This window comes from Geotrypetes seraphini, chromosome 11 (assembly GCF_902459505.1).
Source record: "Geotrypetes seraphini chromosome 11, aGeoSer1.1, whole genome shotgun sequence".
NCBI lineage: Eukaryota > Metazoa > Chordata > Amphibia > Gymnophiona > Dermophiidae > Geotrypetes > Geotrypetes seraphini.
The window spans coordinates 9,086,357-9,109,437 of NC_047094.1; the positions used below are offsets into that span (position 1 = coordinate 9,086,357).

The 23,081-nt window shown below is 44.3% G+C and overlaps 1 protein-coding gene across 1 annotated transcript; it reads left to right on the top strand.

The window, feature by feature from the left end:
• Nucleotides 1-5: 5 nt before the first annotated feature.
• On the top strand, nt 6-22,495 carry ATPAF2 (ATP synthase mitochondrial F1 complex assembly factor 2). Its single transcript, XM_033963836.1, has 8 exons — nt 6-224; nt 3,035-3,079; nt 3,353-3,498; nt 6,783-6,880; nt 9,485-9,565; nt 13,856-13,968; nt 20,560-20,675; nt 22,056-22,495. The coding sequence occupies exons 1-8, from the start codon at nt 152-154 to the stop codon at nt 22,191-22,193; spliced, it is 810 nt and encodes a 269-aa protein (XP_033819727.1). The 5' UTR covers nt 6-151; the 3' UTR covers nt 22,194-22,495.
• Nucleotides 22,496-23,081: the final 586 nt, after the last annotated feature.

Genomic DNA, 23,081 nt, shown 5'->3' on the forward strand with positions numbered 1-23,081 from the left:
GGCCTGCCGGGAGTCGGAGTCGGCAGTGGGCTCACAAACTCCGCCGGCCGCTCATTGGCTGCGAGGCAGTGTGACGTGGAACGTGGCGTGGGCGCTGCGTCATCAAGATGGCTGCGCCCTGTCAGGGGTGAGCGGCTTGTGGCGGCGGGAAATGTGGCGTTGTTTGGCCGGGCTCCGCGGGGCCGCCCTCGCCGCCGGCTTTCGTGCTTATACGCCAGCAGCGGGTAAGAACAGCTCTCGCTTCCACATCTCTTCACCCCTCCCCACAAATTCGGGGAAAATGGGGGTCAGAAGTAGGGGGGGTCGTCTAGCTCTTAAGTAGACCTGAATTTGGAGCCTTTGATAAGCCTAAGAACATAAGAATAGCCTTACTGGGTCAGACAAGCTCACGGTGGCAAATCCGGGTCCCTAATACCTGGCCCAAACCCCAATGAGAGCAATATTTCAGCGCTGAGATTGTGAGGTCATAATGCTTCATTCCACCAATGCCTAAGAGCCAACCTCAGCAGTGATGTCACAATGGCTTGGTTGTCCTAGACTTGGCTCACGTACTGGGTCTTACCAATGGTCCATCTAGCCCAGTAGCCCATCCTCACAGTGGCCAGTCCAAAACCCAAAGAGTAACAACATTCCATGCTACCGATCCAGGGCAAGCAGTGGCTTCCCCCATGTCTTTCTCAATAACAGACTATGGACTTTTCCTGCAGGAAATTGACCAAACCTTTCTTAAAACCAGCTGCTCTATCCTCTCTTACCACAACCTCTGGCAACATGTTCCAGAGCTTAACTATTCTCTGAATGAAAAATATTTCCTTCAATTGGTTTTAACAATATTTCCCTGATGTACTAAATAATTGTGCCAACTCCGTTTTTTATCCTTGGTCCAAACTGTTAAAGCATACTTTATTGTGCTGTTGAAAGTATGCAGGTGTGATGTATTCTTGACCCAAAGAACACGGGGACCCTTTTATTAAGTGGCATTAGGTGCCAGTCTGTGTGTCCTTAACACAGGATGCAGTAAAGCGTTTCCTGTTAAATGTGCCATCTGCACGCACTAAGCGTATGCATGGTATTTACTTTCTGGAGGAGGAGGGGTGTGTCAAGGGCAGATAATGACTGGGCATGGATGCACTGATCAGCTAGAATGCTATCAATGCACTAAATAGGAGGTGATCATGCGCCCACAGGATTCTTAGAAATGGGATTAGCGTGCAGGAAAGGCCTGCATGGGGACCAGAACTCAAAATACAAAAGTGCACTTGCTTCATGCTCAGCCCTAGCCTTGCCCGTGGTATTGTCACCATTGACTGTACTTCTGCTTGCTCACAACATGGGCGGTTTCCAGATAGATTATATACATAACTCTTTTTATGGATTTTGCTTTGGGGATGTGGTTTATAAATTTTATAACTAAATTGGAATAAATTGCCCATTTCCATAAATAAGCATTTTATCTGGGGTGACAGTTCTGAACATTGCCCTCAGTCTCTCTGTCCTTTATATCTATTTGTGCAGGTGACAAGTGTTAAATAAAATAGCTTAAATACATTTGAAAATGGAATTTTCTGTTTATTCATATGGTTGCTATACTACCTTCAGCCCAATAGTTTCAGAAGTGTAGGTATGTTGTGTGTGTATCTATATACTGTATACGAAGGGGTAATGAAAAGTTTTCGGCCCAACCAACCAACTTCCTAAAGTCTGAGCATTATTTTTCCAGTGTAGCTGAAAAGAGTGTTATCTTATTTTGTTAAGTGCTAATATGCAGAAACGAAATTCTATGTTTCTATCATTGATTAAATTATGTCATTCTCTTCGGGATTGGGCTGAGAACCTTTCAGTACCCTCTCTTAGATAGATATAGATAAATGCAAAATTCTGCTGGTGTCCTCTCGCAGCTTAAATACTCTCTTGGGATTGCCTCTTGTATGGGCACTACGGGAGCCCCTGCATACTTGTAGCTAGATAGAGGGAGCAGTTTTCAGCCAGCTCAGATTACATGGGTAAATGGTTCAGAAACCAGCTGATCTAGTTCTGGATCTACTCTTCTGCTAGTATATAGCTTTACTTTTCAGAACAAACCCCCCCCCCCCCCAATATGCACCGAGGTCATCCCTGGAATGGATCAATCTGTTGGGCATATTAGGGGCCAGTAGAAAACCTTGCTCTGATGTGAGAATTTATCTGTACCAAAGCTTCAGCATGAGTGGATAACTTTTGCTGTGTGTGTATATTTGTCTTCTTTCTTATTGTGAAGAGACTTTCTTACTACCCTTCTCTGTTCAGTGCTTAGTCTCCTCGCTCCTCTTAATTTAAACTAAACCTTAAATTTATAGACTGACTCATCTCCCCAAAAAAAATGAAGCTTGACTTGGTTAACAATCATAAGGTGAACCAGTAATAATAAAACAAAAAATAGAATGAAAAAAAATCAGATAAACTTAAATATACAAGTAATGATAAAAATAAATTTAAACAGAGTGAGTTGCTAAATGCTTAGAAAATAAAAAGGGTTTTAGTGCTTTACGAAATAATTGAAGGGAGTTCAAGTCTCTTATCATAGATGGGATTGAATTCCAAACCTCCGTTCATTTAAACATGTAAGAATTTGTCAGTATAACACCTCAGCCCCCCCTTCCCCCCTTTAAGGTGAAAAATTTATTTAACAGTGAACTAAGGGCTTCTTTTACTAAGGTGCACTAGCATGTTTAGCGCACGCACAAAATTACCGTGTGCTAAACCGCGCGGTACGCTCAATGCTGTCATTAAGCTCTAGTGCGTGCGGCAATTTAGCGCACGCTATTCTGCGCGTTAAGGCCCTAACGCACCTTAGTAAAAGGAGCCCTAAGTGTGGAACCCATTTACAAACATCCATCTTTATATGTGAGATTATATACTAACTAGTATTCCTCTATCAATCATGGCTAGGCCTCACGGATCCCAAATAGCACACTTTAGATTGTGATACTTCATTTTGTCTGTAGACTGTTTTAAAGTATATTCTTTCTGTTTTCTTTTTTATTTCTTGTTTTAGAAAGGAAGAAATTTTATCAGAATGTCAGTATTTCTCAAGGAGAAGGTATGTGTTCAGTAAAATCAATGCTGCAGCAAGTTTTGCTAGATGAGCTGATATGGGCTTGTTATCTTGTGTTCATATGCAATGATAGAAAGTATATTTTATGATTTTACAAGTTTTGTAATAATATCTTTCCTGTATTTATTGATATTCTCATCAATTAATGCTATATAAAATTTTAAATAATGCCTAAAGCAGAGAAGTATCCTGGTTTTTGCATTCTGTCAGTCATCGCCACTCTTTTGCTGCTAATTCTTTTCTCCTGTGATCCCATAGGTGGTTTTGAGATAAATTTGGACCGCAGGAAGTTGAAAACTCCGCAAGGAAAAGTATTCATAGTACCAAGTGAGCCACTGGCTATTGCTGTTGCCACAGAATGGGACAGTCAGCGAGACAGCATCAAATCCTACACAATGCACCTGGTGAGTACTTCAGCTTCAGTGACACTCCAATCAGTTTGTACTTGCAAAAGAACAAGGAGAATGGAGGGAGGACCAGTTCTCTTCTGTAATAAGAAAAATGCATTATAAAAATGCAGTTTTCTATTGTTCAGTTCCAATTTTCGTAAAACAAAGACAATGATACTCATTGTAGTTCAAAACTCGTATGAGGAAAGATTAAAAAGGTTAGGGCTCTTCAGCTTGGAAAAGAGATGGCTGAGGGAAGATATGATTGAAGTCTGCAAAATCCTGAGTGGAGTAGAAAGGGTACAAGTGGATCGATTTTTCACTCTGTCAAAAATTACAAGGACTAGAGGACACTAGATGAAGTTACAGGGAAATACTTTTAAAACCAATAGGAGGAAAAATTTTTCACTCAGAGAATAGTTAAGCTCTGGAATGCGTTGCCAGAGGATGTGGTAAGAGTGGATAGCATAGCTGGTTTTAAGAAGGGTTTGGACAATTTCCTGGAGGAAAAGTCCATAGTCTGTTATTGAAAAAGACATGGGGAAGCTACTGCTTGCCCTGGATCAGTAGCATGGAATGTTGATACTCTTTGGGGATTCTGGAATGTTGCTACTCTTTGGTTTTGGCCAGGTACTAGTAACCTGGATTGGCCACCGTGTGAACGACCTACTGGGCTTGATGGACCATTAGTCTGACCCAGTAAGGCTATTCTTATGTTCTTATACAAGTCACTAATTAGCCAGTGCAGGCCACTTTTTTTTTTTTGTAAGCACTGGCTGCAGTGGTTAAATGTAAGCTTGGATATTTATTTAAAACATTTATAATCTGCTTTTTTTTTACAAAAGCGGCTCACAATTCACATATACAGCCAGGTGGTCCCCAAGGACTGGGTTGAAAACCACTGGCTTTAGGATACATAGACACTGGATTTGGCAAACAAAGACCATGATTGGAGGGCCGGCCACAGTGAGTAAGAGTAAATCTCCAATATTAGCAAGCAAAAGCCTGAATTTAAAAGGTTGGGATGGTCAATAATGATTTTCAGCAATACTTTTCCATATAGGAGGTGCTGCTAAGTGGATAAATGCTTTTAGATTCAGGCTCGTGCTTGTTAAGAACATAAGAATAGACCTACTGGGTCAGACCAATGGTTCATCAAGCCCAGTAGCTCATTCTCACAGTGGCCAATCCAGGTCACTAGTACCTGGCCAAAACCCAAGGAGTAGCAACATTCCAGAGCTGAGATTGTAATATCATAATGCCTCATTCCAGTGTCTCAGAGCCAACCTCATCAGTGATGTTAAACGGCTTAATTGTCCTATACTTGGCTCACGTAAGAACATAAGAATAGACCTACTGGTCAGACCAATGGTCCATCAAGCCCAGCAGCCCGTTCTCATGGTGGCCAATCCAGGTCACCAGTACCTGGCCAAAACCCAAGGAGTAGCAATATTCCTTGCTACCGATATTGGAGATTTACTCTTACTCACTGTGGCCGGCCCTCCAATCATGAGACCTCTGTCTAGTCTATGTTTGCCAAATCCAGTGTCTGTGTATTGTAAGCCAGTGGTTTTCAACCCAGTCCTCAGGGAGCACCTGGGTTCATAATCAAGTTCAAGTTTATTGTCTATTTGATTAATCGCTTACTCAAATTTCTAAGCGATGAACATATCATTAAAATTACATACAATTAAGGGGGCAGCAAAACAAGCAAAAATTAAACATACGTAACGTGTTAAAGACTAATATTACAAACATGTAAAAACGAGTGGAAAGGATGGGTAAATAAATACAAATTGCTGATAGAAAAGAAGACAATTACGGTAAAAAAACAATAGGGAGGGAATAAGCAATGAACCTTAACAAGATTATGGAATTGAAATGAAACTCTTAGTCAAGCTTTTTAAGTATCAAAAGCATCCTTGAAATGAATATTTATGAGATGTATTTGCATCTACTTCTTCCATTGCAAGCAAATGTCTTTCATGTGTTTTCATTGTGAGTATTCTGAAAACCTGACTAGTCAGGTAGTCCCTGGGGACTGGGTTGAAAACTGCTACTCTAAGCCATATAGCTTATAAACAGACAACTGCTTTGTGATGAATCAAACAAAAAAGTCCATTTCTGTTTTCTCTTGCTCGTTGTATTTGTTGCTGAACAGATAACTGTAATTATCCCAGGACAAGCAGGCAGCATATTCTTAACGTATGGGTGACGTCACCGACGGAGCCCCGGTACGGACCTTTTTAACTAGAAAGTTCTAGTTGGCCGCACCGCGCATGCGCAAGTGCCTTCCCGCCCGACGGAGGAGTGCGTGGTCCCCAGTTTCTTCGTTTCCGCGGAGCGAAGAAGTCGCATGTTTTTCAACGGCCGTTGAAATCATTAGTTTGCCTTCCCGCTCGCGTATTTTTTCCGAATTTCTTCTTTTTTTCCCTTTGGATTACTTTATTTTTCCTTAAAAAAAACAAAAAACTCGTCGAGTATTCTTTATTTTTTCGAGCCGGCCCCAGTGGGGCCTGTTGTCACCATACAGGCCTCCGGCTTTGATTTTGCGGAGGCCGTGTTTCCCTTCATGCCCCCTCAACCGGGTTTTAAGAAGTGCCAGCGGTGTGCACGCCCAATCTCTCTCACAGACCCGCACAATTGGTGCCTCCAGTGCTTGGGTCCAGAGCATCGGGCTGACACCTGCACCCGCTGTGCTACGCTTAAAAAGCGCACTTTGAAAAATAGGCAGATCCAGCAAAATATTTTGTTTGGTACCGGATCTGCCATGGAACCTGCCGCGACGTCAACAGCACCCCAAAAGTCGGCACCAAAGACGTCGACACCACCGGACCCTTCCTCGGGGTCGTTGGGCCCAGGTAAGCCGGCTAAGAAGCCTTCCACTTCCCTCGAGTGCCCTCCTGCCACGGTTGCGACACCGGCCATTCTGGCGCCGCACCGGCCCCGCAAACGTTCCGCTCCGATCTCGGTGAGTGCCTCATCATCGGCCTCCTCATCGCCGGAGCGTAGAGCGGCACCTATGGTACCGAAGAAGAAAAAAGCGGTACCGGTGCCTCCTCTGGATGACCGCATCGCAGCCATACTCCAAACACAGTTACAGGAGCAGCTGCAACAACAACTCCAACAACTGTTGCCGGCGTTGCTGGCACCGCACCTTCCGGTACACTAGAACTTTCTAGTTAAAAAGGTCCGTACCGGGGCTCCGTCGGTGACGTCACCCATACGTTAAGAATATCTGCCTGCTGTCCCTGGATAACACCTGTTACGGTAAGTAACTGTGCTTTTTCTTAAAACAGACCACGTTATGCAACACTGCATTGGACAACCCCACTCAGAGAAATAAGGAGCAGTTTATCAGAGCAGCTTTGAAGTTCCTGGACACAGATACCATCTGGTAGGAGACTGCAAGAAACCGACTGGTGCGGCAGGATTCTTGTGAAAAAGGCAACAATGACAGTAGATCAATTGTAGATAAAAAGGCTATGTAAATTTGTAAGTCTACTTGCTTTGAAAATGAGCATCAAAATATAATTGGTGATCTTTTATACCCATGTTCATTTGTCATATATCATATATATGTGAATATAAACTGACCCAAATATAAACAGAGGTAACCTTTTCCCCCTCAAAAAGGAGAGAGAAAAGGTTGACTCAAATATAAACCGGGGGGATTAATATTCAATTGCCCTGCCGTGCTCTGCACCCTGCCCCCTCTCCCAATGCCTCCACCGGGCCTGCTGTAAGACCTGGTGGTCCAGACCTAGTGGTGGAGGGATCCCTCCTGTCTTGGCTGATTGTTAAATTTTTTAATCCCTCCCTCCTCTCCCGCATACCCTTAAAATACCTGGTGGTCCAACGGTGAACCAGTGCAGAAGCTGCATGTTCCTCCCTTCTTCGCAGCATCCTCCAGCTTCCCCCCTGGCCTCCCAGTCTTAGTTTCAGCTAATTACTGCAGCCTACAGAGAGGATCGCTGGTGCTTTAGCATTCCTTTCAGGCTGCCATTAGCCTCCACAGCACGTTCCCTCTGCTGCAGTCCCACCCCATCTCTGATGTTAGGAGCAGGATCACAGCAGAGGAAACGCGCTGCTGAGGACGACGGCAGCCTGCCGGCGATCCTCTCTGCAGACTGCGGTCATTATCTGAAGGTAAAAGTAGGAGGCCAGGGAGAAAGCCGGAGGAAGTTGCAAAGAACGGGCAACACTAGTACACATTGCGGGCCGCAAAATAGTACCTGGTGGGCCGCGAGTTTGAGACCACTGCTGTAACTGTTCGTGGGATCTTATTCCCTTGTGGTTTCTGTCTCAGAAATAAACATTCAGCATCTGGAGTGGAAATACTGGCTGCTTGGTACCTTTTTCAATTAAAGCTCAAGAAACAGAAAGAGACAATGCAATCTGTCTATGGACAGAGGCATAAACTAAATAACCAACCCCCAGTGGTACTTAGCAAAAACTTATACTCATATCTCCAGTAATAACCACTTAATACCAGTGTACTTTGTATCACACTGAGGCCTCAGATTCGGAGCATACGCGAAGTCCTATCACGGACTAGACGATCAGCGTATTCCAAGCTCCACACTCCAGTCATTGGCCTCTTAACTGCACTAATCTAACAACTTCTATTTTATCAAAAAACCTTTAATACTTTTTATCTTTTTTTCTTATTATCAAAACGGCAATACTTTTCTAATGTAAAAAATTTCCCCTAGGTACATCCTAAAATGTTCATCCTCGATATATCTTAAAGTGCAATGCAAAGCAACCTAATTTTTAGCAGAAAGACAGATCACTTATCTTGAATGAAGACTTAAATGTTAAAGCCTTAGCCTTCGTATATCTAAGCCGACGCGGCCAGCGTTTCGTGGAAACAATTACACTCCACTGCGTCAGGGCCACTCATCACAGGCATTAAGGCATAGCGTGCTTTTAGACCTATCAGTTTATTCAAACAAAGCTTGTTTGAATAAACTGACAGGTCTAAAAGCACGCTATGCCTTAATGCCTGTGATGAGTGGCCCTGACGCAGTGGAGTGTAATTGTTTCCACGAAACGCTGGCCGCGTCGGCTTAGATATACGAAGGCTAAGGCTTTAACATTTAAGTCTTCATTCAAGATAAGTGATCTGTCTTTCTGCTAAAAATTAGGTTGCTTTGCATTGCACTTTAAGATATATCGAGGATGAACATTTTAGGATGTACCTAGGGGAAATTTTTTACATTAGAAAAGTATTGCCGTTTTGATAATAAGAAAAAAAGATAAAAAGTATTAAAGGTTTTTTGATAAAATAGAAGTTGTTAGATTAGTGCAGTTAAGAGGCCAATGACTGGAGTGTGGAGCTTGGAATACGCTGATCGTCTAGTCCGTGATAGGACTTCGCGTATGCTCCGAATCTGAGGCCTCAGTGTGATACAAAGTACACTGGTATTAAGTGGTTATTACTGGAGATATGAGTATATGGACAGAGGCAGACAGACAGACACACTCACTCTCTCTCCCTCCGTCCGTCCCTCCAATGCACTGTGCTGCAGATTTGGCCGTTTAGCTAAATCTGTGCAGACAACTTTAGTCACCATATATGGAATCGGGGAGTAAAATCATAAGCCCTAGCAGTTTGCCTACTTGGTTGTCACAGTTCCTCCAGGGAGTTAAGGAAGGAAAAGGTAGCATTTCATGGTAGCCAGAACTTCATTTAGACGTTACTTTGTATGTAATTTTGTTTATGAAACCATCAAGCCTTCTAAAGCTCTGTTTACAGTCACCGATGTGAGTGAATGGGCCTCTCTGGTAGTACTGGATGTGTTTCATTGTGTGTCCAGCAGAGGGTGATGAAATGCCAAAAGGCCATCAGCTGGCGTTCATCTTGGCTCACCTAGTTCAGCCTCTATAGCTCCAAACTATCTGAACACACCTTACTTTTCCTGCCTTGAATTTTGATTTCTTCTCCACTCCAGGTGTATAGAAACTGAACTAACACTGGCTTTACATTATGTACTAGCTACAGAGTGGAAGAGCCTCCAGGTTTAGTGGAATTACAGAAGAACGAATGGGACCCTGTTATAAACTGGGCTGAAAAAAGGTACTGGAAGATGTTTGCTTTCTGCAGTTCTGCATTTTCTTCTGTTTTTCTCTTAAATTTTGTATTTGCATTAGGGACTTTGTTAGAAATAAAAATTTAGTAAACAGGTTGTAGGTCAAATCATTGCATCAATGGTATATTTATTCATATTATGGCTTATGGTTTTCCTCAAAGTGGGAAAACAGAAAATGTTTTAGTCGAATTTTTAGCCCATCCTCCCAGAAGAGCCCAGAATGGGTTACAAGTTTACATGCACAGTGGAAGGTTTAGCAACAAGATTATTCACTTTTGGGGAGTGTGTAGCACAGTGGTTAGAGCTAGAGCCTCAACATCCTGAGGTTTTGGGTTCAAATCCTGTGCTGCTCCTTGTGACCCTGGGCAAGTCACTTAATCCCCCGTTGCCCCAGGTACATTAGATACAGTGTGAGCCCACCAGGTAAGATAGGGTTAAATGGTTGAAGTACCTGTATGTAAACCGCTTTGAGTGTGGTTGTAAAACTACAAAAAGGTGGTTTACAAGTCCCAATACCTTTCTCTGATGTCATAATGCCTGGCAGAAACCCAAAGAGTAGCAACATTCCAGAGCTTGTGATGTCATAATGCCTCATTCCTCCAATGCCTGAGAGCCAGCCTCATCAGTGATGTCATAATGGCTTCATTGTTCTATACTTGGCTCACTTCTGATATTGTATTGGAGGTGAGTGTGGCCCGGTGGTTAGAGCTACAGCCTTAGCACCCTGAGGTTGTGGGTTCAAACCCCACGCTGCTCCTTGGGACCATGGGCAAGTCACTTAATCCCCCAATGTCCCAGGTACATTAGATAGATTGTGAGCCCACTGGGACAGACAGGGAGAAATGCTTGAGTATATAACTGGTATATAACTGTTTAAATAAATAAATAAATATACAGCAGATAAACAGAAGTAATCCAAAGGATGAAGAGCAGTAGTAGAAATTCCTATGTACAGTGAGCCCTTTGAATCCACGGTTTCAGTATCCGCGGATTCGGTTATTTGCGATTTTTTTTTTTTTTAAATAAAGCTGCATTCCGGACCTTCCCCCCGGCATCCTGGACCTTACCTGGTGGTCTAGCGGGCTTTCGAGGCAGGAGCGATCTTCTACGCTCCTGCCCAGTGCAGATCACTCATAGGAAATGGCTGCCGTGAGCTCCTGTCATAGTCTCGAGAGACCACCAGGTAAGGTCCGGGTTGCCGGGGGGGAAGCGGGGGTGGGTCAGAGCCAGCCAAAAAGTTATTCATTTTCCGGTTCTGCCCCTAACCCTCGCGAATACTGAGGGAGAAGTGTACATGTTTTGGGTACTGGGCACAGTAACATGGCAAACGATGGGCAACAAGGATACAAATTCACATATAAGATATTCAGAACAGCAGATTAAATGGATGAACAGCAGTAGAGGGATAATTCTTATGAACTGTATGGAGAGGAGAATACAAGATTTGGGGCTAAGCACAGTAGCATGGCAACCGATAGGCCCTATATGTAAAGCAGCTAGAATTACAATACATTTGAACTGTAGGACAGATTTTGGCATTTATGGTTTGGCTACCTCTTGCTTAGTTTTGCATCGAGTGTGCGCCTCGAGACTTAGTTCTGCCTGTAAGTCAAGTGGAGGGTATATTCAGCGTGGCAGAATGATTTTGCTGAGGTAGAAATAGAGGTTAGGGGCGTGCTTCAAGAGTCGGGTAAAAAGGTGGGTTTTTACTGCTTTCCTAATGGTTTGTGGGATTGCGTTCCATAAGTTGGGTAGGAAGTGTGAGTAGGAGTGAACATATATAAGCACATAAGCATTGCCCCTGCTGAGTCAGACCATAGGTCAATCACGCCCAGCAGTCCGCTCCCGCGGCGGCCCCCCAGGTCAATGACCTGTAGTGATCTATTTCTCTACTACTCTATTAATTTACAGCCTTCTGTACTGTATAGTAACCCTCTAATTGTACCCATGGATCCCCTTTTCCTTCATGAACTCGTCCAATCCTCTTTTGAACCCCAAAGTCGTACTCTGCTCTACCACCTCCTCTGGAAGCGTATTCCAGGTGTTCACCACCCTCTGTGTGAAGAAGAACTTCCTAGCATTTGTTCTGAACCTATCTCCCTTCAGTTTTTTTGAGTGCCCTCTAGTTTTTGCTGCCCCTGCTAGTCTGAAGAATCTGTCCCTCTCTACCTTCACTATACCCTTCATGATCTTATGAGTTTCTATCATATCCCCTCTAAGCCCCAGCTTCTCCAGCCTCTCAGCATATGAGAGGTTTTCCATGCCCTTTATCATTTTTGTCGCTCTCCTCTGGGACCCTCTCGAGAATCGCCATATCCTTCTTAAGGTACGGCGACCAGTACTGAACGCAGTACTCCAGATGCGGTCGCACCATCGCCCTATACAGCGGGAGGATAACTTCCTTGGTTCTGGTAGTGATACCTTTTTTGATAATGCCCAACATTCTGTTTGCCTTTTTTGAGGCCGCAGCGCACTGTGCCGCTGGCTTCATTGTTCTATCTACCAAAACCCCCAAGTCCTTTTCTAGGCCGCCTTCCCCCAGTACCATCCCCCCCATTGTGTAGTTGTACATCGGGTTCCCTTTCCCTATGTGCATAACTTTACATTTTTCTACATTGAAGCTCATCTGCCATTTATTTGTCCACTCACTCAATCTGTTCAGGTCCATTTGAAGTTCTTTCCTCTACAGATCTAACCTTATTGGAGAGTTTCGTGTCATCTGCAAATTTAACAACTTCGCACTTTGTCCCTGTTTCCAGGTCATTAATAAATATATTGAATAGCAGTGGTCCCAGCACCGACCCCTGTGGGACCCCACTCGTGACCCCTTTCCAGTCAGAATAGTGTCCCTTTACTCCTACCCTCTGCTTCCTGTTCGCCAGCCAGTTTCCGATCCATCTGTGTATGTCTCCTTCCACCCCGTGGTTCCACAGTTTCCTTAGTAGGCGCTTGTGAGGTACTTTGTCAAAGGCTTTCTGGAAGTCCAGGTATACTATGTCTATGGGGTTTCCTTTGTCCAAATGTCCGCTTATCCCTTCGAAGAAGTGCAGCAGGTTCGTTTAGCAAGATCTTCCAGTACAGAAACCATGCTGGCTTGTTCTCATCAGCTTATTTCTTTCTATATGCTCATTGATACTGTCCTTGATTATCGCTTCAGCCATCTTCTCCGGAACTGAGGTTAAGCTGACCGGTCTGTAATTCCCCGGGTCGCCTCTGGATCCCTTCTTGAAGATAGGTGTAACATTTGCTATCCTCCAGTCCTCTGGTATTACCCCCGTTTTTAAGGATAGCTTGCAAATCTGCTGCAGTAACTCCGCTATTTCGTCTCTAAGTTCTTTTAGTATTCTTGGGTGGATTCCGTCCAGGCCCGGAGATTTGTCAGTTTTTAGCTTGTCTATCTGTTTGAGTACGTCTTCGAGGCTTACCTCCATGCACGATAGTTTATCCTCTTGGTCCCCCTTAAAGAATTTTTCTGGTTCTGGTACATAATAACAAAATACATAAACCTACGGATTGAATAATAAGTAGCTGCCATAACATCTAGAACAGGGGTAGGGAACTCCGGTCCTCGAGAGCCGTATTCCAGTCGGGTTTTCAGGATTTCCCCAATGAATATGCATGAGTTCAGTTTGCATGCACTGCTTTCAATGCATATTCATTGGGGAAATCCTGAAAACTCAACTGGAATATGGCTCTCGAGGACCGGAGTTCCCTACTCCTGATCTAGAACTTGAACATATAACGTTTTCTTTCAAGTGTATATATAACAGGGGTGGGCAAATTAATCTTGTGCATATTCATTGTGGAAATCTTGAAAACCCACCTGAAGGGCGATGTTTTACTCAGCTCCTGCTGACCTAATGAAGGCAACACAGTTCTGTAAAGCTAGTCAGAAGTATGTTTGTGTAAACTTTACACTGTAAAGGCTACACCTATGGCTTGTTCGTTGACCTTTATTAGTAGCTGGAGTATTGCAACAAGAACAAATTTTTAGCAAAATTAGAAATGTAATGTCCTTTTTAAAATCTTTTCCATTTGATTACTTACCTACCCTTCCAAATTCAACATTACATCCGCATAAAGCAGGTATTTTGCTGCCTAGAAGGGGCTTGTAATATACATTTGTACCTGAACCAGTGGAGAACTAAGTGACTTGTCCAAGGTCATAAGAAGCATTGATGGTAGAAGTAGGATTTGGACCCTGTCTACATCGGTTTCAGCCCGCTGCTCCTCTTTTGTGAGTAATTAAAGCTCTTGTATAACTGGAACTGTTTCAGGTATGGCGTTAGCATCACTTCCTCCACCAGCATCATGGGACCCCCTATTCCAGCAGAGACAAAAGAGACATTCATGAAGCATTTAGCCTCTTACAACACGTGGTCGTTGCTAGGTGAGTATTAATATTTTTACATTGTGTTCTGGAAAGGAACCTGTAGGGGTGACATGCTCGATATTTCAGCTCTTACTCTTTTTCTCACTTTTCTTTTTCTGGATCATCAAGAGAGGAATAGAACAGGCTTTAAACTAACAAGAAGGGGAAAGCCGACAGTCGACCAAGCGTCGATGATTCGGAAAAAGGTATCTTGTGAAGATACTAAGGAGATAAAAGGCTGGGATGGAACAAGGGACAAATTACAGGAGTCGACTAACAAAGGAGAGGAGATTAGAAAGATCATAACCAAAGAGAAGAATCTAATGACCAAAGAGAAGAATCTAATGACCAAAGCACAGGGAAGGGAATTGAAGGCAACAAAATTCCAGGAGCTAAATTGCATATATACTAATGCAAGGAGCCTAAGAAACAAAATGGGAGAATTAGAAGCCATGGCCATTGCAGAGAACATAGACATCATTGGAATCTCCGAAACATGGTGGAATGAGGAAAGCAGATGGGATACAGCACTGCCGGGGTACAAACTCTATCGCCAAGACAGATTAGGACAGAAAGGCGGAGGAATAGCACTATACATAAAAGAAAACATACAATCGACAAGAATGGACATAGCAGAGACGGTCAACAAGCTAGAATCGCTATGGGTTAAAATACCAGGAAGGAAAGGGCCTGAAATAAAGATAGGTCTATACTATCGTCCACCCGGACAAACCGGAGAAATCGATGAAGAAATGGAAGCCGAGATGAAGCGAGAATGCAAAAGCGGTAACACAGTTATTATGGGAGACTTCAACTACCCTGGGATAGACTGGAGTCTTGGAAGCTCAAGATGCGCCAGGGAGGCAGACTTTCTAGAGGCTGTACAAAATTGCTTCATGGAGCAGCTTGTTAGAGAACCGACGAGAGGAAATGCCACTCTCGATCTAATCCTAAATGGGCTAAGGGGACCTGCAAAGGAAGTGGAAGTAGTGGGACCGTTGGGAAACAGCGATCATAATATGATCAAGTTCAAGGTGGAAATAGGAATACTGAAAGGAAAGAGAACCATAGCGACAACTTTTAACTTCAAGAAGGGAAACTACGAAGCAATGAGAGGAATGGTAAAGAAGAAACTTAGGAACACTTCCAAAAAATGGCATACGGTAGAACATGCCTGGTCCTTTTTCAAGAATACAGTGAGCGAGGCGCAAAATCTGTATATCCCCAAATTCAGAAAAGGGTGCAACAAGAGTCGAACAAAAGACCCGGCGTGGATAACTAAAATAGTGAAGGAAGCGATAGGCAATAAGAAAAACTCATTCAGAAAATGGAAAAAGGACAAATCTGAGGGAAACTGGAAAGATCACAGAAAGTATCAAAAAGAATGTCATCGTGTGGTTCGAAAAGCCAAAAAAGAGTATGAAGAGAGGCTAGCCAGGGAAGCACGAAATTTCAAGCCGTTCTTTAGATATATTAAAGGGAAACAGCCGGCTAGGGAAGAGGTGGGACCACTGGACGACGGAGACCAGAAGGGAGCGGTGAAGGAAGAGAAAGAGGTCGCAGAAAGACTTAACATGTTCTTTTCATCGGTATTTACAAACGAAGACACAACCAACATACCGGAACCTGAACAAATCTTCAAGGGAAATCATGCACAAAAGTTAACATCCATGGAAGTGAGCCTTGATGAGGTGCGCAGGCAGATAGAAAAACTAAAAACTGACAAATCGCCGGGTCCGGATGGAATCCATCCAAGGGTTCTGAAGGAACTAAAGGAGGAAATAGCAGAACTACTGCAGCAAATTTGCAACCTATCTCTGAAAACAGGTGTGATTCCGGAGGATTGGAAGATAGCCAACGTAACGCCCATCTTTAAAAAGGGATCAAGAGGGGACCCGGGAAACTACAGACCGGTGAGTCTGACCTCGGTTCCGGGGAAAATGGCGGAAGCACTGATAAAAGAAAACATCGATAAACATTTTGAAAGAAACGAACTTCTGAAAACCAGCCAACATGGTTTCTGCAGGGGAAGATCGTGCCTGACTAACTTACTGCACTTCTTCGAAGGAATTAACAAACAAATGGACAGAGGAGACCCCATAGACATCATATACCTAGATTTCCAGAAAGCCTTTGACAAGGTGCCTCATGAACGTCTACTCCGGAAACTGAAGAACCATGGGGTGGACGGAGACGTGCATAGATGGATCAGAAACTGGTTAGAAGGTAGGAAACAGAGGGTAGGGGTGAAGGGCCACTACTCAGACTGGAGAAAGGTCACGAGTGGTGTTCCGCAGGGCTCGGTGCTCGGGTCGCTGCTTTTTAACATATTCATAAATGATCTAGAAACAGGGACGAAGTGTGAGATAATAAAATTTGCGGACGACACCAAACTATCTAGTAGAGCTCGGACAAAGGAGGACTGCGAAGAATTGCAAAGAGACTTGGACAAACTAGGGGAATGGGCAGAGAGATGGCAGATGAAATTCAATGTTGGGAAGTGTAAAGTATTGCATGTGGGAAGCAAAAACTCGAGGTATAATTATGTGATGGGAGGGAAGTTTTTGAATGAGAGTGCACAAGAAAGGGACTTGGGGGTGATGGTGGACATGACAATGAAGCCGACAGCACAGTGCGCAGCTGCCGCTAAGAGAGCGAATAGAATGCTAGGTATAATCAAGAAAGGTATTACAACCAGAACGAAAGAAGTTATCCTGCCGCTGTATCGGGCAATGGTGCGTCCACATCTTGAGTACTGCGTCCAGTATTGGTCACCGTACCTTAAAAAGGATATGGCATTGCTCGAGAGAGTTCAGAGGAGAGCAACACGACTGATTAAGGGGATGGAAAACCTTTCATATGCTGAGAGATTGGAAAAACTGGGACTCTTTTCCCTAGAAAAGAGAAGATTAAGAGGGGATATGATAGAGACTTACAAGATCATGAAGGGCATAGAGAGAGTAGAGAGGGACAGATTCTTCAAACTTTCAGAAAATAAAAAAACAAGAGGGCATTCGGAAAAGTTGAAAGGAGGCAAATTCAAAACTAATGCTAGGAAGTTCTTCTTTACACAACGTGTGGTGGACACCTGGAATACAATTCCAGAGGAAGTTATAGGGCAGAGTACAGTACTGGGGTTTAAGAAAGGTTTGGACAAATTCCTGCTGGGAAAGGGGATAGAGGGGTATAGATAGAAATTTACTGCACAGGTCCTGGACCTGTTGGGCCGCCGCGTGGGCGGACTGCTGGGCGCGATGGACCTCGGGTCTGACCCAGCGGAGGCATTTCTTATGTTCTTATGGATGCTGGGAGTTCTGGGTCAGACCAATGGCTCATCTAGCCCAGTGTCCCGTTTCCACAGTGGCCAATCCAGATTACAAGTACCTGGCAGAAACCCAAAGAGTAGCAACATTCTATGCAAGCGATCCCAGGGCAAGCGTTTACTGTCTGATGGCTTTCTTCTTTGGTTCCTTGACATATTTTGATGCATTGATTTAGTTGCATTGAATTTGCTTTTTATTTGCCCTTCTGCCTAGTCATTACTGTTCTATGTGATGATCTTAAGGCGGCCAAACAGGTTGAAAAGACAATGGCAAAAGCTAGAAGGATGCTAGGGTGCATAGGGAGAGGTTTGGCCAATAGGAAAAAGGAGGTATTGATGCCCCTGTATAAGACTCTGGTGAGACCTCATTTAGAATATTGTGTACAATTCTGGAGGCCGCACCTTCAAAAAGATATAAAAAGGATGGAGTCGGTCCAGAGGAAGGCTACTAAAATGGTACGTGGTCTTCGTCATAAGGCGTACGGGGACAGACTTAAAGATCTGGAGAGGGGAAATATTAAATACCTACGTGGCGTAAATGCACATGAATCGAGTCTCTTTCATTTGAAAGGAAGCTCTGGAATAAGAGGGCATGAAGTTAAGAGGTGATAGGCTCAGGAGTGATCTAAGGAAATGCTTTTTTACAGATGTGTGGAACAGTCTCCCGGAAGAGGTGGTGCAGACAGAGACTTTGTTTCTGAATTCAAGAAAACATGGGATAGGCACGTGGGATCTCTTAGGGAGAGGAAGAGATAATGGTTATTGCAGATGGGCAGACTGAATGGGCCATTTGGCCTTTATCTGCCATCATGTTTCTATGTTACAGTGCTGAATCTGGGCCTATTGGACCAAATGCAACCTTTATTGTAAACTGCCTTGATGTTTTAAACAAAAAAAGTGAATAAATTATAAACCATATGGCATAGGTGTTTGTTTGCTTTTATGAATGCTTTCTTGTATTCCACTTTGAATGGCAGATTAATTTAAAATATTTACTGGCTGATATCTGGTGCTATTTGACCAGCTATTCATTGATATTTGGTGGGGGATAGATGGCTATCTCCAGCTGAATGTCACATTCTCCAGATTGGTTGGTAACTGGCCAAGGCTTGCGGCTAGATAGACACGCCTAAAAAGGTCTGTCTTTGACCGCTAGGCCTTAGTTGGCCAAACGTTGAATATTGGCTTTGCAGTCTAAGTCTGTGGCGGTGAACTTTGACCTGTTTATTCAATGGTGGTGCCTGGATACGATCCAAGCATCAAATATCCAGGATCACCGTGGACCATGGGAAGTCTCAATATTGGGCCCTTATCTTCCACATTGTCAAATTTGTAGGAAATGGCCTTAATTATGGTCAAAGATATATACAGTAGTATAGATTCATACCTGGTGATAAAGCCTAAGATATGGGACTGGATAAGTTCTACATTTTCGGCTTTGTAATTCTATATATGGGCACCTCGCATAGAATAGCAATTTCCCAGCACCAAGAACTCTTCAGCTTCTCACTGGTCAATAGAATCAATTTTATTATTATTTTGATTTAAAGCTGAAGAGATTTATGCTTTGATGGGGCTCACAGGGTTTCATAAGTGTATTCTTTTCACTAGCTATGTTTCATCCCAAACATATCAAGTTTAGAAATTTGGGTTTGGTGCGCTGCTGGCACACTCTATTAATGATTCCCTCCAGCACTGATAGTGCACCTAAAGCAGCTTCGAGGGGTCCTGCTGGTTCCAGTTCTTCTACTCTTCCTTAACGCTGTTCGACCACTGGTTCTTAACCGTCCTCTGGGCACCTAGCCAGTCAGGTTTTCAGGATCGCCACAATGAATGTGCATAGAAAAGATCAGCCTACCTTGCTTCCATTTCATGTAAATCTGTTCCATACATATTCATGGTGGACTGTAGAACTGGGTTGAAAAATTCTGTGTTCAGACTGCACAGTTTTTTTGTGTTAAAATCTGATTACTTGAGGATTGCCAAGTGGATTGTTGGCCTGATGGTAGGTACTGCTGTGCAGAAGAGGCACCATTCATAGCCTCCAGTGTCGAGCAGAAGTGACCGTCCTTGTGGTCAGAGTGAGGGTTTATGATGACATGGTGCTGTAAGGAGCCTTAGTGCATGGTACTCTGGCCCAGGACTATCGCTGCAAAGGGAGGGAGGGAGGGGGAGAGATGATATAAAGTGGTGACAAATAACCGAGGGCTCATGGCATCGGCCCTAGTTTCATCTGCGCTTGAAGCACAAAAGAGGTGGAGGAAAGTGCTCGATATAAATAATTAAAAACAATGGGCTCTGATTTTCAAAATGATTTAGCTGACCACTGACCGGTTAAATCACTTGGTCAGGGCTAGCCGCTAATTTTGCGGTTAGCGCTGAACTGAAAGCCGGCTACGTTGGGGATGTTCCAGGGGTGGAGTTAGCACTTGACTATATAAGTCTGTCCTATTTTTATGCTGCAATCCACGGCTGCTTAAGTGATAAATAGCAGCAGCTTTATCTTAACCGGCTTAAAAATAACCAGATATCCAAAGCTGAAGCCCCCCCTCCCCCCAGGTCCTTGCTCTGAATATCTGGGAATAACTCTATTGGTGGTAAAACGCTCGCTGCCTGATGGCAGAATGTTGACCTCTATGATTCTTTCCCAGCTTATTACATGTGAGTGTAAGATAAGAACATAAGAAGTTGCCTCCACTGGGTTAGACCAGAGGTCCATCGCGCCCAGCGGTCTGCTCCAGCAGTGGCCCATCAGGCCTATGACTTGTGAAGTGGTCCCTGACTATTCCTATAACCTACCTCTACTTCTATCTGTACCCCTCAGTCCCCTTATCCTTTAGGAACCTATCTAAACCTTCCTTGAACCCCTGTACTGTGCTCTGGCTTATCACAACCTCCGGAAGCACGTTCCATGTGTCCACCACCCTCTGGGTAAAAAAGAACTTCCTAGCGTTTGTTCTAAACCTGTCCCCTTTCAATTTCTCTGAGTGCCCCCTTGTACTTGTACTTCCCCACAGTCTGAAGAATCTGTCCCTGTCTACCTTCTCTATGCCCTTCAGGATTTTGAAGGTTTCTATCATGTCTCCTCTAAGTCTCTGCTTTTCCAGGGAGAATAGCCCCAGCATTTCCAACCTGTCAGCGTATGAAAAGTTTTCCATACCTTTTATCAGTTTAGTCGCTCTTCTCTGGACTCCCTCAAGTACTGCCATGTCCTGGCTAGTCTTGCTGCATTTGTTCTGCTAATTCTGAGCCTGTGCCCTTGTGGGGGGTTTTTTTTTTCTTCCCAGGTATAGAATATATTATTGTACAACTAAAATCAATGGTGCTGGCGATGGGGCTGATTGACCGTTATCTTACTGTGGAAAGAGCAGTGCTGCTGTCACGCCTTGAGGAAGAATACCAGGTAAAGCAAGTTCTAGCACTCTAGGCAAGGCCTAATGACCTTTTTAGTCTTCTGAGTATCCAAAGCACAGGGCTGGCACTGCAGACTGCTGTAATTGAAGACATTTTTTTTAAGGCTAAAGAAATGGCTGCATTTATTCAGCAATAGATTAGTTTGTGTTTAGTCTCCTCCCTGTCATAGAACCATCATAGTATTTTATTATACTGTAACTAGTTGTTTAGCCCGTTACATTAACGGGTGCTAGCAGCCCTTCTCCCTTATTTTTACCTCCTCCCTGTCCAGCAACACTTCCCCCCCCCCTTTCCCTGCTCCCCCCATATAGCAGTAGCCCTTCTCCTTTTATCTCCCCCTGTCCAGCAGCACCCCTCCCATTCCCTCCTCCCCCTGTCCAGCAGTAGCTCTTCTCCTTTATGTCCTGCTCCCCCCTGTCCAGCAGTAGCCCCAGGAAAAGAGTGAGGATCACAGGACCAAAGCTTTTACTCCAATCCTCTTGATGCTTGACATCCAAGTAGGGGAAATCCACTCTCCCCACCTCCTTGCTCCTGCTGCACTTCCTCCTCGGCTATACACACGCGCGCACACACACACTTACATACAGCTCTCCGACTCCTCGCGCCCCTCCTCCACCTTCCACTTCTTCGGCAGGGGCCAACGTTTTCTTTATTTTGTTTTCTTTTCGCGTGTTCCTCCATCACGGAAAAACAGCACTACCGGCCAACTTAGTCCCTTGCCGCCCCCTTCCCGCGGTCCCAACAAACGTCCTTACTCCAGCAGGGGCCGCAGCACTCTAAACATGCTGCTTCGCGGCCTGCTATTGCCCTGATTTGAGGGCAGTAGCAGGCTGCCAAGCAGCGTGTTTAGAGTGCTGCGGCCCCTGCTGGAGTAAGGACGTTTGTTGGGACCGCGGGAAGAGTAGAGGAGCGGCGGCAAGGAACTAAGGGAGCCGAAGGTAGGGTCGGATGGGAGGCTGAACAGGGGTTCGGGTGTGCCGGGGAGAGAAACGAAGACGACGCCAACGACCGGAGAGAGAGAGAGCCGCTGCAGCGTCTCTGAAATTGAAAAAAACTTCGGTCTTGACTTTTTTTTTTTTTTTTAGTTGAAAGACGCGGCGGTGGCTCCTCTCATGATCCCCACCTGCGTCGGAAGTCCGACGCAGGCGGGGATCGTGAGAGTAGCCACCGCCGTGTCTTTCAAAGAACCGTAAGCCGCGCATGCGCACTTCCTATGTGTCGCTACAGCTCACAGAAAAGTGGCGCACACTTAGGAACTGTGCATGCGCGGCTTACCATTTTATTATATTAGATGTAATAGCCTGTGCACTGCTGCCCCATTTCTTGTTGTCTCTACCTCGATGAATCTGGTTCTGATTTTTTTCTTCAGATTCAGCGGTGGGGCAACGTGGAGTGGGCCCACGACTATGACCTACAGGAACTGCGTTCTCGCACAGCGGCTGGGACCCTCTTGGTTCACTTCTGCTCTGAAAGCTCAACGGTTAAACACAAGCTGCTGCAAGATTAAGGCCTCTAACATGTCTGGAGGAAGCTGCAATGGCTGGGAGAAACGAGGACTAAATGTCCTTTGCCATAACCTGTTGGAGAGGAAGGCAGAGGGTAATGGCAGCACCCACTGGCTTGTCTAATGTGGAGCAAATGGTTCGTTTTGAGGGCCAGTTAAGAGGAGACTATCATGGCCAAAACAGGCACTGGATTGTCCTTTGTAAAGGAAGCTGTTTTTGGACATGAACTCATTTAGATGACACTTGGTAACATACAAATTAGTGCTGGTGATTCTGTCTATTGTGCAGGATCCTGAGATGCATGCACAACTTAATTGGCTAATGAGCAATAATTGACAGCAATGGGGATGTGTACCCATTTGCCCAAGTCCCATCATGTGCCACGCAAAGGGTGGGGCATGGGCTTGTCAGGTGTCCTGAAACATGTGCATTGTTACAGAATTCGGAGTCTCTCTGCTCAACTTGGGTGCCCATCTGGCGCAATGATTTTAGAATCAATGTCTATTTCTTTTTTTTTTTTTTTTTTTAATTCTTTCAAAATTACATTAAATGTATATATATATATTCAATCACATTAACAATAAAATGTAGTCCTGTAGGCAAATAGGCATTTCTAGTTCAAGCTATGCTTTTCTTATTTTATTAAATGTTCTTAAGTTCTGTGTTGAACTTTTTGTGAAGTTGTTGTTGCCACTTAGAAAAGATACAGCAGACAGAGACCTTAAGTCAGGGGTGTCCAATGTCGGTCCTCGAGGGCCGCAGTCCAGTCGGATTTTCAGGATTTCCCCAATGAATATACATGAGGTCTATTTGCATGCACTGCTTTCATTGTATGCTAATAGATCTCATGCATATTCATTGGGGAAATCCTGAAAACCCGACTGGATTGC

Bases quoted from the DNA above. Each gene is read 5' to 3' on its own strand.
- ATPAF2 (XM_033963836.1), top strand. From the start codon at position 152: ATGTGGCGTTGTTTGGCCGGGCTCCGCGGGGCCGCCCTCGCCGCCGGC. The intron at 225-3,034 runs GTAAGAACAGCT...TTCTTGTTTTAG, and splicing joins TGCTTATACGCCAGCAGCGG to AAAGGAAGAAATTTTATCAG. The intron at 3,080-3,352 runs GTATGTGTTCAG...GTGATCCCATAG, and splicing joins CAGTATTTCTCAAGGAGAAG to GTGGTTTTGAGATAAATTTG.